Here is a 17,975-nt window from a genome sequence, read left to right on the forward strand (position 1 = left end):
GTTGCAGCTGATTCTTCTCAGTTATCATCTGAGGAAGCAAGTTCATGTAATGTGAATGTGTAAAGCAAGTTACAGACGTGAGCAAACACAATAATTATATAATCTTAATCTTTGAAAATCCAAACACAAAAAAAAAAAAAAAAAATCAACAAGTGATTGATTGTATGCTTGCTATTGTTATACTGAAACACTGTGCAATTAACAACAATCGTCAAAGGCCAACTAGATATTAAAATCCTTCAACACCAAGAATATGTCTACCAAACACTCCGGTCTCTCCAAAAAACTCCCTGAATAATATCCCGAATGATACACTCCCAAAGGAGGCTTGGGCCACATGCAAGTTGACACACACAATTACAGAACCCTGTGCCAGTAATCACTAGTGTCCTCATAGACAAGATTTTTGCCAAACTAACAACACACTGACATTCTTCAGCCAGGTCACACATTGAGAACATGTTCTTAAGATGTCCTTACAAAGCAGTGTCCTCACAAAACACATCTGGGTCATAGACAACTTAATAAAAACAAATTGCTGAACACAGTCCTAGTAATCACTAGTGTCCTCATAGACAAGACTTTTGCTAAACTAACACACTGACATTCTTCAGCCAAGGCAAACAAAAACACATTCTTAGGACATCCTGACAAAGCAATGTTCTCACAAAACAGGTCTAAGCCACACACAATAAGACATACAGACATCATAAAAGCAATGAACATTACCTTATGAAACACATAGGGGGAACTACATTAAAGCATAAACCTTTGAAATAACTCTATCATTTGTCTTTTCTTATTGTAGAGGTTTAAATACTGTGCATTGCCATGGCCACTCTGAATCATCATAGTTGTAAGTTATCTCCTTTCCAGGACAGATGCTCCTTATCGCATACAAACACAGATGAGGTTTTCCATCCACATGGATTGTCTTCATTTTGCTGTTGGGATTAATATGATTATCATTCACAAGTCTTCCAGGGGAACCGTTATCTTGAGCTGCATCAACACTAAACACGTAAGAGTGTAACTTTTAATAATGGATTCTTACTCACTCCTAAAAACAGAAAAAAAACAGAATACCTCAGACCAGCAGTGAGGACCTTCAAATAAATTATTCTTTGCATTTCATTAATGGTCACCCACTGTCTGTTTTAGAGATTATGTAATTAATAATTTCCAGTGCAAGCCACTAAATTGTCACTGCCTAATTAAATAGGCTATAATTACAAACACAAACAAGTACATATCAAATATTTGTACATACCAAAGGAGCTTTTATTGTAATGGAATTCAAACATGAATACTTTGAGTGCATTATGATATATTCTTTGCCTCTGCTCACATTCTTTTTTGCTTATGAGTTCACCTCTGTACTCCAGCAGGAAATCCCCCTTATCAAACTCAGGACAGCTGAATACACCTCTCCCTAATGAATAAAGAATTAAACAGCATTACTGTAAATAATATGTCTGAGCCAACTTTAAACCAAACCCACCTGGACCCTCACAGCTCAAGCTCCTATGAGGGGAAAAAAACAGGCACCAAATAATTTTAATTTTTTTTTAGTGCTACTTAAGAATTAACTTTTACATTTTTAAAACACTTTCAGTCATCCTGTCATGTGTATGTCTGCCCTCTTTTTACAGTTTCAGCATTTTCATCTATCTTGTGAATGTCCTAGGAATTGAACGTCTTTTCCAACTTGAGAACTATATACGGTCACAAAGAATTTTCCTTTACGCAGAATCTGAGCCAGTGTCACTGACCATAATTATGTCAGCATCACTTGACCATTGAGTGTAGTTTGGCTTCCTCCTCCTCTTTGCAGAAAGCCAGCATTTGACACATGATTCAGGATCAAACTCTTCAAGTGATGGGCCTTCTGTGCTGATCCTGATCAAGTCTTCCAAGGTTGAAACATGGAGTGAAATAGATTTTATCCTGTTTTGAGCTGAAATACCACATTCACACTGAGTAGCCGAAATTGGTAGGACAAGCAATATCTCAACTAGACGCAAAACATTCTGAAAATCTGTGCAGTAGGGCTCTTTTGTCAGTAGGACTTCCCACAGGCTGCAATAGGATTTATCTGAAAACTGTCCTTTTTTACAAGAGTTTTCAGCAACCTCCATTCTGCCTGTACAGCACTGCTGTCACATCCATTTTTCAGCAAGATGCCTTGATACCATTTCAGCAGTCTCAGTTTCATTTTCTCCAAAAGTGTGGATGTTGTCTGGCCATGAATCATGACACCAAGAAACATTGAATGATCTCTGCCTCTTGCATGTTTTTGTGCTGTGTGTTCTCATTTCAAACCTCTTGTACTGTCCTCTATACTGCGTTAGGGGTTTGACAGTTAGCTAAACTCCTAGCCTTCACACGACTCTGAAGACAAGTGTTTCTTTTGTCCACAGGTTTAATGGTTTTAGGCAAGGGTGAAACTAGAGACGAAGAAATGAACACACAATATATCAATAACCCATATCCGAATGAGTATACAACCATAAAACATTGCAATTTGTCTGCTCTACAAAAGTAAATATGCATTACTCAAATGAATCCTTACAGATTTGCTCTGATTTATGAAACATTCTCAAAGAATTTTTATACAGTATTGCCAGAAGATAACACCATCAATAAGTTATTAACATAACTACCCAAATTATAACATCTCGTGACAAAATAGACTACAACATTAATAAAGTGAAACTGAATTGAAACATACAGGCGATGCTGTTGCAGGGCTGAGGATGGAAAAGATTCAAAGAGATTAGGAGAAGAGTTCACCATGTGCACTGACGATAATAACAGAACTACTTCCTGCTTTCTTTCAGAGAGGAAGCGTAAAAGTCTCAGTATTATGTAAAATATACAAGAACCCGCCAGTAGATGACACCAACTCACATTTCGACTATTAAGAACTAAAAAACAACTTACGTTCAACACTTGCTCAAGCTTCAAGCCCAAAAAGAACTATAATCAGTTAACTAATAACTCACTGTAACAGCACACTCCCCACCTGATGTGGAAAACATGTCACTACCCAATGACATGGTTCTAGCATTGTCCGGGAGCAAGAAGGAGAACACTGTCGGTGACAAGTCGCATAAAGACCCTAGGCCCTTCTTTCTTGAAGACCTTGATCTCCACTTTCCGGACTTTATCTTTATCAGGAAAGATTTAGACTGGAATTTAGCATCTTCCGGAGTAGACCGTGTTGTCATAGAGACTAATCCCAACATTTCGTTTCCTATGTTGGAAACATCCTCAGGGTTCTGCATCGTAAACCATTAGACGTTGTCTTCATGGATCATTGATGTAGTCTGTTAGGTTGATTGAGGAGTTCGGGTATTTATAGTGGTTGGTGGGCAGGGCTGTAGTCAGCGAGGGGTGTGATTGGATCGTGTATCTGCTGGAGGACGGGGTCGTAAGTAGTAAGGGGTCCTATTGTAAGCGTGTAGACTCCCTTGAGGGTCTGTACCAGCCGGAGGCAGTTCGTCTGTTGGCTGTTCACGAAGGATTTGAGTAACCACACCTATTGGCCACTCATTACGTTTTTGTTGGTCATCCTTGAGCAGCACAATACTTTCTTGTTGAAGATCAGGCTCAGAGGATGGCCACTTCCTCCTAGGCTGTAAAAGGGTCAAGTATTGTTTTTTCCATTTGTCCCAGAAGATTTGGGCTAGGTGTTGAACCTGACGCCACTGTTGTTTGTGGAGGTTTCTGATCCAATCCTCAACTGGAGCTGTAGGAGTTGTCACTTTCTCTGTGAGAAGGGTGTTGGGTGTAAGTATGAATGGGTCATCTGGGTCAGTGGACACAGGGATAAGAGGTCGAGCATCAATTATTGCAGCTACCTCTGCCATCAGAGTGGAGAGTGCCTCATGTGTCAGCTCTGAAGGTCCAACCTGTCTAAACATTGTGTATAGGATCCTTCTAGCAATGCCAATCATCCTTTTCCATGAACCACCCATGTGAGAGGCATGGGGAGGGTTAAACTGCCAGATGCACCTTTGGTCTGAGAGGAATTTCTTGACAGAATTATTGTCAGTGTTGGACGGAATGTTGAGCTCTTTACAAGTGCTGACAAAATTCGTCCCTCAGTCCGAACAGATGAGCTTTACAGGGGATCTGATGGTCAGGAAACGTCCGAGAGCATTAATGAAGCTGGACGTGTCTAAGGACTCAATAAGCTCAATGTGCACAGCTTTCGCACTCATGCAGGTAAACATCAAAGCCCACCTCTTACTATGTGCGTGGCTGCCTCTAGTACATTGTGCTAACACTGTCCATGGGCCGAAAACGTCTAAGCCGACATTCGTGAATAGGGGGTCAGTGGAGACATGATCTGGTGGGAGGTCAGCCATCTTTTGGGTTTGTAGCTTCCCACAAAGTTTACGGCATGTGACACACTCGTGAATGACCTTACAGACACACCTTTTGCCACCAACTTTCCAAAAGCCAGCAGCACGTATGGCAGTGAATAGTCGTCCCTGGTGCTGTATTTTCTCATGATTGTATCTGACTAATATGGTTGCAATGTGGTGTTTACCAGGAATAAGAAGTGGTTTTTTTTTTTTTTCCACTTAATTGGTGGTCTGCTTCGGGAAGGCGACCACCAACACTCAGAAGGGTATCTTCATCTACGAAGGGGTCTAAGCCCTTAAGAGGGCTGGTTTTAGGGAGCTTCTCTATTCTCTTCAGACACAGGAATTCTTGGGCATATTCTTGTCTTTGAACAGCTTGAATGATGATCTTTTCAGCATGGAAAAGCTCTTCAACTGATAATGCTAGGGAGCAGTAATGCCAACCTCTGCAACCTGGTGCTGGTGTTGTTTGGGTTTTGGAAAGCTGACGAGATATATGGACAAGGCATGCAATGGCCTGCGTCAGTGATTTCCAACTGAAAAATTTGGAGAAGCGTACTGTACTGACAGAGTCTAGGTTTTTCTTTAACATGAAAGACATAAGGATAGGGTTGAAAGACGGAAGGCCGTCGCTGTTCTAGGACGTTGGTGCAGAACATACTCACTGTCGTGGACTTGTAAATGCTGTTCAAACAGATATCGCCGACTATCACTCATCCTAGGTCAATCTTTTGGGCATAAGGGGCGTCATGAGGACCATTCACCTGCTTGCGGATCTTATACACTCGGATAATGTCACGACCCAGAAGAATCACGATGGGTGTCTCTGGCACTAACTCCGGGATGAAGTCTGCTGAAGGTCTGAGCTGACAGTACTAGCGAGCAGCAGTAGGTGTGGGAATTTCTGCTCTGTTGTTAAGGATGTTGTTGCACTCTAGTAGACTTGGTAAGGGGATTCTCACTTTCCCATCTATTGACTCAATTTGGTAGCCAAAAGCTTTTCTTCCAAGTATCTCTGTTACTCCAGAACAGGTTTTGAGGGTATATGAAGAAACTCGGCCTTTTTCCTTGAATGTGTCAAAAAACTCAGAGCGAGCTAATGACTTGTTGCTTTGCTCGTCAGGGACCACATAGACCTTGAGTGCTTTGTCACGATGGCCATTGGGAAAGATGTTAACTGAACAGATCTTTGAGCAAGATCTGCTGCTAAGATCACCTCCACAAACTTCAGTGTAATGAGCTGCCACTTCTGATGTTAGCATGGGGTCTTCCTCCCCACCATACTTTGGTGAAGGGTTAGGTTCCTGAGCTTTTGGTGGTGGGCCTGGATGTAGTGCAGAAATATGTTTCTCACTTCCATGCTCTGAGCATGTGACATTATATTTACAGATCTTAGCTGTGTGTGATGTGCCTAAGCAGCATTTGAAACAGATGCCCTTTTCCTTCAAGGCACGGCATTTTCGGAGCAAGTGGGGCCTCTTGTGAATAGGACATAGTCTTTGAGCATCTTCAGTTTTCTTTTCTTGTCTTTCTTTGCTGCTGGGAGCAGGAGACAAGTCAGTCTTGTAAACTGAGATTTCTTTCTGTCTACTTGTTTTCCAAATGCCTTTGTCTGCTTTAGGAGGTGGCTCTCCTTGTCCTGGGTCATTTCTTATTCTAGCTTGCTGACAGATGAAGCCAACTAAAGCTGAAAAAGGGGGGAAAGGGACACGATATGTCTCTTTATAGCTGGAACCATATGATAGCCACTCCTCTTGTAAATTGAATGGTACTTTTTGGACTATAGGGTTGATGCCCCAGGCTGTATCAAGGTATGACAGCCCTGGAAGGTCCCCATCTGCTTTAGCTGACTCCACTTCCATAAGGAGGTCTCCCAATTCATGGAGCTTAGAGTAATCCCTGCTCGAAATTTTAGGAAAACTATTGACACGTCTAAACAGTGCACTTTCTATTACTTCTGGAGCACTATAACACTCTTCCAGTCTGTCCCATATCATTTTGAGACCCTTATGAGGTTGGTTAATATGTACTGACCTCATGCATTTAGCATGTTCGGTTGACTCCTTCCCCAGCCATTTGACTTGCAGATCCATTTCTTCACTAGGTGTCAAGTTCAAGCTGCTGGCTGCATTGCAAAAAGAGCGTTGCCAGGCTCTGTAGCTTTCTGGTTGGTCATTGAACTGGATCAGGCCAGTGTTGACTATCTCACGGCAGGCAAGGTATCTGACGAAGTCTGTAATGTTAGAATTATCGTACTGGAGAAACTGAGATCGGGGCATTGGAAAAGGAGGAGGAGGGCTACATTGCTTAAATCGTGTCTAATGTTTACAGTGGTCCTTTTGCTCATTACTTGCGGGCTGAGGCACATCGGAAGTGAACTGTGGTGGTTGGGATGATCTATTAGTGTGAAGATCAGCATCGTCTGGACCATTCTCTGTTTTGAGACGTGAAGCAGGAACAGGGCTCGATGCTTGTAGCTCTGTGTGAAGCTGTATAGTCTCATCTAAAGTAGATGGATCTATGTCTGGTGCTGATCGTGTGATGTCGTAAGCATTAGAGTGGTCAACGTACTCTCTTGTCCGCCTCATAGGAGCGAGAGGGGTTGCTTCCAGGTGAAGCTCATGGCTGCGTTGCTCACTCATGTCAAGAGCTGCCTCTAGTACTTCAGCTTCGGCTACTGCTGCGACAGTTTCTCTTTTCTAATGCCATTCTGTCCAGTTTCGCCTCCAGTTCGGCTTTTTCCAGCTTTATTCTCATTTCTTGAACTACATACGCTAAGCGTGCCTTGGCTGCTTCTGCTCTGGCGACAGCAGCTGCTGTGTGTGTAGATAAACCACTTGACTGCTTGGATGAGCAAGATGCACATGATCTAGTTTTCAGTGACGGTGCAGACTCCAGTGTCTTCAACAAACGTACTTTGTGTCACTCTGAGCTCCTCTTACCTTGCAGCTGCCTTTTCACTGTACTGTCCTCTACGCTGCGTTAGTGGTTTGACAGTCAGCTAGACTCCTAGCCTTCACACGACTCTGAAGACAAGTGTTTCTTTTGTCCACAGGTTTAATGGTTTTAGGCAAGGGTGAAACTAGAGACAAAGAAGTGAACACAATATGAATATATCAATAACCCATATCCAAGTGTATCAATAACCCATATCCAAGTGAACCACCAACCAAGTGAACCACAAAACATTGCAATTTGTCTGCAATTATAACATCTCGCGACAAAATAAAGACTACAACATTAATAAAGTAAAACTGAATTGAAACATACAGGCGATGCTGTTGCAGGGCTGAGGATGGAAACAATTCAAAGAGATTAGGAGAAGAGTTCACCATGTGCATTGACGATAGTAACAGAACTACTTCCTACTTCCTGCTTCCTTTCAGAGAGGAAGCGTAAAAGTCTCAGTATTACGTGAAATATACAAGAATCCACCAGTAGATGGCACCAACTCACACTTCGACTATTAAGAACTGAAAAACAACTTATGTTCAACACTTGCTCAAACTTCAAGCCCAAAAAGAACTATAATCAATTAACTAATAACTCATTGTAACAGCACACCTCTTTTCAAGTTCCTTAAATGTAATGTTGTCTGGGGTGATCCAGGTTTCATTTAGGGCCATGAGGTCCAGTGAGAGATGGGAGGTGTAGGCTGGTATGAAGTCAGCCTTTCTCACAGCAGACTGGCAGTTCCAGAGTCCCATTGAGAAAGTAGAGCAAGATGGAAGGTTTGACAGGTGAGGATAGACCAGGTTACTGTAGCAGCAAGAGCGCCCAGGTCTCCGGTGGTGGCGAAGTCGCATGGCTTGCTTACCGCAGAATACTTTGATGGTCGACATGTTGGACGCATGTTCCCTTACGGAACACGGTACCGGCGGCCTTTCTCAGTAGACTTCCTCATCTTTGCACCCCCAGTCTTTGCACCAAGAGGCTGCCGCAACTGCTGCCGCTATTGTTCACCAGCCACTATTTAAAAAACTGGGCTAATGCCTATCAGCTGAGATTCTTAATCGTTACTGAAACTACTGCAACAATGGTGACCATAACAAACAACCAAACAGACGCGATTAATCGAACCACGGAGTCAAGCCCACTCCCCACTACGGGACACAGAAATGAACCGGAGAACGTGCACCCTAACAAACCACTACATACTATTATACATACTATTATATCTACACAGCTACACAACACGAATGCGCATCGGGAAAAAGCAGTAGCAAAACAACTACACTTACCTGAAACACTACGAACAGCAGAGACGGACCTCCAACGCAAAATATAATGCACAATGTCTTGTTTAGTATGATAAGGAAAAATGTACAACATGTATTCAATTTCAGTGCAAGTCAGTAGTCAGGTAAAATGTTTTGTTTATTTATTGGTATATTTTTAAATTATACTGTGGAAATTGGATTGGCATTTTGTCCCAACCCCCCACAAAAAAACTCACCTAACCTATAGTTGGCAACAAATGTACTACAATACAATCAAAATTAAATAAGTATGCAAAAATGAACTAAATATAATAAGTTGAGGATTCCAGTCTTGTAGCTTGATACTTTTAGAGTTAAAGGGGCGCTGTTTAAACTCATCAAGGGTGGCTTTTGTCAGTTTAAATAATATTGCATCAGTGAATTCAATGCTAGAACCCTGTATAAGTTTTTGGAGAGTTTGTTTTAAGCTGTGCCAACATATGCTGTAATCTGTGTGATCTTGTCAGTCTTACATTTATTGCAAGCTGTTTTGGTTTTGGTTTTAGGGAAACCAGTTAGAGATAGGATGGATGGAATGCATGCTTCTAAAAAAAAAACATGATGCATTAAAAATACCTTTTTACATACAAAAACAATACCTATAGTATTTTATTTAAAGTCATTTTATTATGATTTTGGCATTTGGTCCATAGAAAAAGAAATCATTTAAGGAATGTTGGAACATATGAATTACAGGAAACATGCGGTATACAAAAATATAAGTTCAAAGTATATGTAGTCATGTAGTGCTACTACTTTGTTTACACACACACACACACATTTTCAGAACCGCTTGTCCCTTACGGGGTCACGGGGAACCGGAGCCTACCCGGCAACACAGGGCGTAAGGCCAGAGGGGGAAGGGGACACACCCAGGACGGGACGCCAGTCCGCCGCAAGGCACCCCAAGCGGGACTTGAACCCCAGACCCACCGGAGAGCAGGACTGCGGTCCAACCCACTGCGCCACTGCACTCCCCACTACTTTGTTTATTTTTATTTATTTATTTTTTTTGAGGGTTTAAATAAAGTTACACAATTTCAACACATTGTTTGAAGCCATTCCAGCACGTTCTGGAACGGTTACAACCAATGTGTGATATTGTCAGTCTTGAATTTATTGCAAGCTGATTGGGTTTGGTTTGAGGGAAACCAATTAGAGATAGAAGGGATGGAACAAGGAGTGGGGCGGAAGCTTTGAGATGCTTCTGGAAGAATGGCGTGTTCTCGTAATCTCCAAGATGTGAGGTGAAGGGAGTGAGTTTTGTGCGTAGCCTGCATGTGGTTAATGGCAAAAAAAACTGTTATGACCCAATTTGGGACTGCAAAGTTAAGCACAAACAAGAGCGAGAGAATACAGAACAAAAAGAAAAAACATGGGAAGAACGCTAGGGAGTTTATAGTTTCTGGTCGCTCAGAACAAACCAAAGAAAGAAAATATTGTTTTATTTTGATTCTGTAAAGACAGGCAGTGTGTTCTGTTTGGAGAGTTGATGAAGCTACGTCTCCGTTTTGTACTCTTTTGTGTCCAACGAGTCCAGTTGTTTTAGAAAACTGAGGGTCTTCAGCCCGTCGCGTGGAGCGGCCACGGAGAAGGAGAACCCGATAGCGCTTCGTGCTACTGACAACGCACCAAGTTCCTCGGGCCTCGCTGGAGTTCTCATTCGCTCCTGAAACGCGAATGGATGAGCCTGACTTCTTGATTTTTGCATGGACAGCAGACGAGGTAAACTGTGGGTTTTCCCCCCCTTGCTCTTGAGAGTGAATCGGCCATTATATTTTTGGTCTCAACGTGCTCAAGTTGCGATCAGGCCTGCAACGTAAGGGTGTTTTTCATAAAGTTCAAATATTCCGGAGTATCCCAGATACTAGTGTTATTGTGTTTGAGAGTGAGATGGTTTTCAAAGAAACTTCTAGACTATGTTTTACATGAGGGTATAACTGTGGTGTACTTGCTGTTTGTAATACTTGCTGTGGAGGCTTTTATTTTATTAATGTTTTAGTTGTTTGCATTTATTTCAGTAATCTGCTGAAGGGACTTTGGGTAAACATTTGTGTATTGAACAACACAATTCTTCAGGGCAAAAGTTTATTTGGTTTTTTTCTGTTTACAGAGTTTGAGATAATTGGATGTTCATCCTGTTACAACACTGTTTTGGGTTATAATATTTCAGTCTTTAGAACAGAACCCAGGGCACCGCCCTCATAGTCATAAGTCCTGAAGTGTTTTCACACTAGTATCAAGTTGACTTACTGCAATGACTAACCTTCCAAGTTCTCGCATTTTTTGAGCAATGTATGCATGCTGTGTGTTGTCATGACCATGCTTTACTTAAAGCATATTCCCATATTTATATATTAATTTATCACTTTTGACATGCATAGAAATTTCATCAGATTGCATCTTCAGTTATATTACTTTGCACTCTCCAACATCCTCATCAGGTAAAGGAACAAGATGCATGGATGCTGCTTGTACTCGCTTTCTTATAGAAGACTTAGACTCTACCTTAAGTCTGCAAGAGCCTTCATGCCTCTAAAGGTCCTTCTTCAAGAAAAAACCAAAACAGTGCTGACGGAATATAATCACTTGCAGATGTACTGGTTGAAGGCTGTTTCCAAGTGACAAGTTCACCACAACCCTCTTTGAGAACTTTAAGGTTATGATAGTAGTCCCCCTTGATGCGAAGTTGTGCAAGCAGTTTCTTTCTAGGGTTTGAACCTTTGTTAAAGCTAAAAACATGTGCCACTTCTACCTTTGTTGAGTGCCATTGTTCGAGGTGACAAGCCATTTTTGTGTTTGGTTTGTGACAACAAACACAATAGTGTTTTTTATCCCATTTCCGCTTACCTTCCAATGTCTTGCTAGTTTGTTTTACAGTTATTGATTTTTTACTAAAGTGTCCAACTGTAGGAGGCTGAGAATTCAGGGTAGTTTGGTCACAATCAAAACATTCTGATGTGGAGTCAGACTTACTGTTGGATGGTTGATATTCTGATCTGCTAGAGACTGACTTCAAATTCTTCCGCAAAATTATCATTGTACCGTGCTCTGATGTCTCTCTGCTCTGATGAATTTTCATGTGAGTCTTCATCTAAATTATTAGCAACTCCACATTCCATTTCAGATGCTGATTTTTTCTGATTCAGATTCAGATTTTTTTCTGACATTGACCTAAAGTAACAAACACATCTGTAAGCATTTGGACTACTAATGAATACATATATAAGGGACAGACATTTAACAGGTTTTAAAACAAATTTTTTTTTTTTATCATCTGGCTTACTGACAAGTATCAAGAATGTAAAATTTTGATATCAAAACAGGAATTTCTAAAATAACTCACACACACACACACACACACACACACACACATTTTCGGAACCGCTTGTCCCATACGGGGTCGCGGGGAACCGGAGCCTACCCGGTAACACAGGGCGTAAGGCCGGAGGGGGAGGGGACACACCCAGGACGGAACACTAGTCCGCCGCAAGGCACCCCAAGCGGGACTCGAACCCCAGACCCACTGGAGAGCAGGACCAGGACCAACCCACTGCACCACCACGCCCCCTCTAAAATAACTCAATTACTGATATGAAAACACGTTTAAAATAATGTAAAATACCTGGAAATAAAATCTGAAATTCTGAACTTCCGTCTCATATTCATCTTTTGACCTTAAACTCCCAGCTCTCTGGTAGAGGACCCGAGATTGACGAAGACACATCTCACCATAGGGGTGAGAAGGGAATTTTTATAAATATGTTACATTAATCTGGCTAGCACACATGAACACATTTAGTTCATAAGGCAAAGTAAAATGTAAAAGCTTACCTGCCAAAGTTTTTGATAAAGTTCTGAAGTTTCTGGCCTTAACAGCAAACATGCACGTTTAGTCAAGTTCCTCACATTTACTTCTACCCTGGCTCCATGCTCAACCCTGTTTGTTAGGCAACGGCCATACATTGTATCAATTTGAGAGGTGCCGTCAGTTACCCTTGTGTCCTGTTCGTATTTTTGTTACTCAGTTGGTGTTCATGGGTCTTTCAGACCCACAACATTAGTGGGTTTTAAAAACAATAAAAATATAAGATTTTATGTCAAACTACTTAACAGATGTTGACTTTATCTTACTTATAAATAATATAGACAGCAGCAGATATGTTTGTTTACTATTTACCTCTGATAGATTACATTTTTCAATGAAAGTGCTGTTTGAGTCATAAAATGTGATTTCTGTGTAGAAATCAATAATAATCAAGACAGAGGTGGAATATATCATATTAATCTTGAACCAATAGGAATAAGACAATGTTTCCAGAGTTATTGATGTTTATTGTATTGAACTGAACGAACTGAAAGAACAAAGCTGACTTACAGTGCTATATTGAAATGATATAATGAGTCCAAGTTGAACACAAATTCATAACATCTACACACCACATGGAGGACAGTTTTACAGTGAGTCTATGGCAATATTATCTACTTTGCCGTGGTCTGCTGGGGGAGCAGCATCAATGCCAGAGATGCAGGCAGGGTGAACAAACTCATCTGTAAGGCCGGTATCATCATTGGACAGAGCATGGAGACGTTTGAGTCGGTGAGGAATAGGAGGTCACTGAACAAACTGCTCTCCATTATAGACACTCCATCCCACCCACTTCACAGCACACTGCAGAGACAGCGAAGCTCATTTTCTAAAAGACTCATTCAGCTCCGCTGCCGTAAAGAACGGTTCAGGAAATCATTCCTACCGTTCGCAGTAACTTTGTACAACAGCTCACCTCTGTGTGACAGATGAACTATTCAGCACTATTGTTAGTTCATTTTGTTACTACTTCATAATGATTATATTACCGTTTTGTACAACTTGTACTTTACTGTTGCACTACATACTGTTTTAATTTATTTATTTAATATACTTTTTATTCTTTTATTCTTCCAACTGTATACATAATTGTACATACTTATATTTTTAACTTGTATTTTTCCACTTGTTATATGTTTTTTTGTTTTTTTTTTTAATATATATTGCAAGTATTTATCTGACTTGTGTTCTGCTGCTGTAACATAATAATTTTCCTTGTGGGATCAATAAAGTATATCTATCTATCTATCTAATATTATTTTTTGCACTTGAGGCATCCAAATTGTGTCTTCCTGCCTTTTTTGGGTCTACAAGCATTGCATTTCGTCTTGCTGCTACTAACAGCGACCTAGAATGATGAAAATGCTGGTTAGTTCTAAAAGTCTACTAACACATCTTAAAGTGTCTCTATTCTAATGTATATATATACAGATATATATTCAGGCAACATTACTCACATTTACTTTAGGTTCTGCAGTTGGTGGTCCTGTGGCTCCAACATCCTCCTCCTGAACCCTCTTCACAATGGCTGCAGAGGCAGGGGTCGTTGCGATTTGTTGTCTGTGTTTTTGTTTTGAAGTGTTACCAATTTTTTGTCCAGCTCTTGAAGAAAGAGTCTTCGCGAACAAACTCTACAACTCCAGTTCCATCTCGGAAGACATCAGGGTAACATAAATCACCCGCTTTACGCATCTGATCCTTTAGATCCTGCCGCTTGGAGGAAGCCCTGAAACGATTACACGGTGCTCAGATTGTCTGGATGGGGGTCCGTATCAGCCCCTGGGCAATGCCACCTTTTCCAGTCCCCCTTCCACTTCTGGGGAACGCCACACGAAGGCGGTAACCATCATAGTCATAGCTGTTCCTTCCATACACCATGTCCTCGGCATCTCTTGGGTCATCAAACTCCACAAAGGCGAACGGAGGTCCCCCTTGGCGATTTTTCAGGTTGATGTCCCGGATTTCTCCGTATTTATAGAACACCTCTTCAATGTCTTTGGTCCAAATATCTGGTGGCAAATTTCCAACATGTATTCAGTAGCTTTTGTTCCACTGATAACACCTGTAACCTGTAAAGTGCCTTGAGGCATCTCGCTGCGAAAGGCGCTACATTAAATTGAAAGAGTCCTCTCCTCTGGAGCATTCCTGAATTTGGATTCAGTGCCATCCAGATGACAAATGCATTGTAAGCGGAGACGTCCAAGATAATGAAAAATATTACAAGTAGGGTTCTTCTTTTACAGCTGTAGCCACTCACCAACTTATCCAAGTTATCTACTCCTCCTGTCTTTCCTCCTGCTTGTTTTTTCTTATTGTTCCTTCCATTGTCATCATGCAAAGTGGGTGCTCTTTCCACGTTTGCTTCTTCTAACATAACTTATAAGGCCATCTGAACAGATTTCCTTTGCCATACTTGTTGGAAAGGAGCCACATATGTAGAGCTATTCATTTTTTGTGTTCCTACTCAATTCCATTTTGAAAAGAAATAAAAATGATTGGTCTAATGGGATTAGTTATTGTGTGTGAAAGAGAAAGGTGTTGGAGGTTGGATAGGTATGGAGGACTTGAATGGGGTGTTCATGGTTTGATGTTTATCTAAGTGATTGGTCTGACGGGATTAGGTTTGGAGTAGTTGGAAACTATGCCTCTGAAGTGGTGTTGTTGTTTTTTAGTTTCCACACCTTAACTGCTCCCACCAATGAAATATAAATGTGTTAGGGGATGTCACAGTATGTCCTCAATAAAAATTTGTCCCTTAACATGTTCTTCAAAGAAAATGGGTCTCACAGATCGGAACACCACACAAGGGTTAAGGGCCCTTTATGCTTCTCCAGTAGTTTTTTTGAGAGTGTTCTTTTGAGATCTGTATGGTTTTTGGTAATTATAGTTTTATTTTAAATGGGCACCACCCGATTTACCATAATAATGGTAGCATGTTTGATTACAATCATTGCTTGGATAATTTAAGTAAATTTAGTTTGTATAATTCGAAGGGTATCATCAATGTAAATGTTTTAAAGCAATATGATTTTCAAATGTTTACCATATTTCATGCTTTTTTCAGATTTCTTTAATGTGTGTGTAATAAGTACTTAAATCCAGAATCAGACCTGCTTGAGTAAACTGCTATTGAAATGTCAGGCATTTGGTCTAAGGTGAAAAGCTCATGCCGCCTAACCCCTCCCACAACCGATGTTTCTATGACAACTCCGTACAATGTATCAAAATGAGTACTGCCACGAACTGAAAGCGCCTCAATAGTCATTTACATTTACATTTATTCATTTAGCAGACACTTTTGTCCAGAGTGATGTACATCTCAGCAAAAGTACAATTTATGCATTATGTTAAGAGAAGGAAATAGCTGCAGACATGAAAGTCTCAAGCAAACCTAGTTTGTTCCCTACCACTTGCTGCACCAAGGTTCATCGTTCGAGTAGGTGCATAAGACACAGGATAGACAAATCCCAATACCCTCCCACCAATTCTTTTTTTTTTTTGTTTTTTTAATTTAAATTATAAGGTACACAAATGAGCAAGTATAATGCCAAAGTAATGGCTGAATAAAGGTTGTATCTGGGGATGTTTATGAAGTTACGATGCGTGAACAGTTATACCATAAATGAGCTGGAGAGATCTTGGGTGAAGTGGATCTGGAAAAGGTGAGTTTTCAGACCATTTTTGAAAATAGACAGAGTTTCCGCAGTTCTGAGTGACATGGGAAGGTCATTCCACCACAACGGACCCAGAACCGAGAACCTCTGAGCTTTGCCTTTCATGCGCGGGACCACCAAGTGAGCAGAAGTAGACAAGCAAAGGGGTCTGGCTGGGGTGTACCGGTTGATTGTCTTGTAAATAGCTTGGAGCAGTTCTATTGATGTATTTGTACACAGTAACCAGGGTTTTGAATTTGACTGTGGTAACTATAGGAAGCCAGTGTAGAGAAATGAGTAGAGGAGATACATGGGAGCACTTTGGCAAATCAAACAACTCCTGCAGCAGCATTCTGTAGAAGCTGCAGAGGTTTGATGGCATTAGCAGGAAGGCCACATAGGAGAAAGTTGCAGTAGTCCAGATGGGAAGTCACCATGGCCTGGACAAGTAGTTGGGCAGAGTCAGTAGTGAGGTAGGGACGGATCCTATGAATATTATGCAGGATGCATCTGCAGGACTGGGTTGTGGCTTCGATATGTTGAGAGAATGACAGACTCGAATCAGTCGTTACTCCCAGACTCTTAGCAAAGGAGATAAGCGAAATGAGTGAGTTGTCCAGTTTGATCAAGAGGTCGTGACAGTAGGACAGGCCAGCTGGGAGGTAAAGAATCTCTGTTTTGGAGAGGTTGAGTTGGAGGTGGTGGTCATACATCCATGAAGAGATGTCCGACAGGCAGGCAGCGATGCGTGCGGAGATGTCTGACGCACCAGGTGGAAATGAGAGGAAGAGCTGGGTATCATCAGCATAGCAGTGGTATTTAAATCCATGGGAGGCTATGACCAGACCGAGGGAGGAGGTGTAGATGGAGAAAAGAAGAGAACCCAATACCGAGCCCTGCGGAACACTGGTTGAGAAAGGCAGAGGAGAAGAACGAGAGCTCCGCCAGACCACTTGATAGGATCGGTCAGAGAGGTAGGACTCAAACCATCTTAGTGCTGCACCTTTGATCCCAAGCTGGTTAAGAGAGGAGAGTAGAATCCGGTGATTGACAGTGTCGAACGCTGCAGACAGACTGAGGAGGATGAGGACCGAGGAGAGGGAGGCAGCTCTAGCAGCTTGGAGAGCGTCAGATACCGCCAGAAGGGCGGTCTCAGTGGAGTGACCAGCTTTGAAACTAGACTGATAACCATCAAGGAGATGGTTCCGGGTGAGGAAATCAGACAGTTGATCACAGGCTGTCCCAACTCAAGGGTTTTGGACAGGAAAGAGAGGAGAGAGACCGCTCTGTAATTTTCAACCAGACTGGGGTCTAGGGAGGATTTTTTTAACTGAGGTGAAATTAGAGCGGTTTAGAAGACAGCTGGGAAACAGCCAGAGGAGAGTGAGGAGTTAATGATAGAGAAACGAAAGAGGAGAGTTGCGGGGAAATGTTCTGAAGGAGTGATGATGGGATCGGATCAAGCGAGCAGGTGGTGGTTCTCGCAATATCAGGGGGTCAGCGACTTCAGATCCGGAGAGTGGCTTGAAGTTGGAGAGGATAGCTTCGCAGGGAGGTCCAGCGTGAACCGGGCCTCGAGAGGAACCAGTTGAGGTGGTTCGGGCATCTGATAAGGATCCCCCTTGGGCGCCTCCCTTTGGAGGTATACCAGGCACAGCCAACTGTGACAAGGCCCTGAAGTCGGCCCAGGACCCGCTGGAGGGATTATATCTCCCAGTTGGCTAGGGAATGGCTGGGGATCCCCTGGGCTGAGCTGGAGGAAGTTGCGGGGGGACAGGGACATCTGAGCCTCTCTGTTCTCCCTGTTGCCAGCACGACCTTA

General features: G+C 42.0%; 1 protein-coding gene and 1 pseudogene across 1 annotated transcript; both read right to left on the reverse strand.

The window, feature by feature from the left end:
* Window positions 1-3,613: 3,613 nt before the first annotated feature.
* LOC114909041 (uncharacterized) lies at window positions 3,614-7,953 on the reverse strand. Its single transcript, XM_018732667.2, has 2 exons — window positions 7,644-7,953; window positions 3,614-7,455 (listed from the first exon to the last, which is right to left on the reverse strand). Exon 2 carries the CDS (start codon window positions 6,650-6,652, stop codon window positions 5,249-5,251), a length of 1,404 nt encoding a protein of 467 aa, XP_018588183.1. The 5' UTR covers window positions 6,653-7,455; window positions 7,644-7,953; the 3' UTR covers window positions 3,614-5,248.
* A 5,986-nt stretch (window positions 7,954-13,939) lies between these two features.
* LOC114910214 (serine/arginine-rich splicing factor 1 pseudogene) lies at window positions 13,940-14,528 on the reverse strand (annotated as a pseudogene).
* Between the last annotated feature and the right edge of the window lie 3,447 nt (window positions 14,529-17,975).

This window comes from Scleropages formosus, chromosome 3, assembly GCF_900964775.1.
Source record: "Scleropages formosus chromosome 3, fSclFor1.1, whole genome shotgun sequence".
Taxonomy (NCBI): domain Eukaryota; kingdom Metazoa; phylum Chordata; class Actinopteri; order Osteoglossiformes; family Osteoglossidae; genus Scleropages; species Scleropages formosus.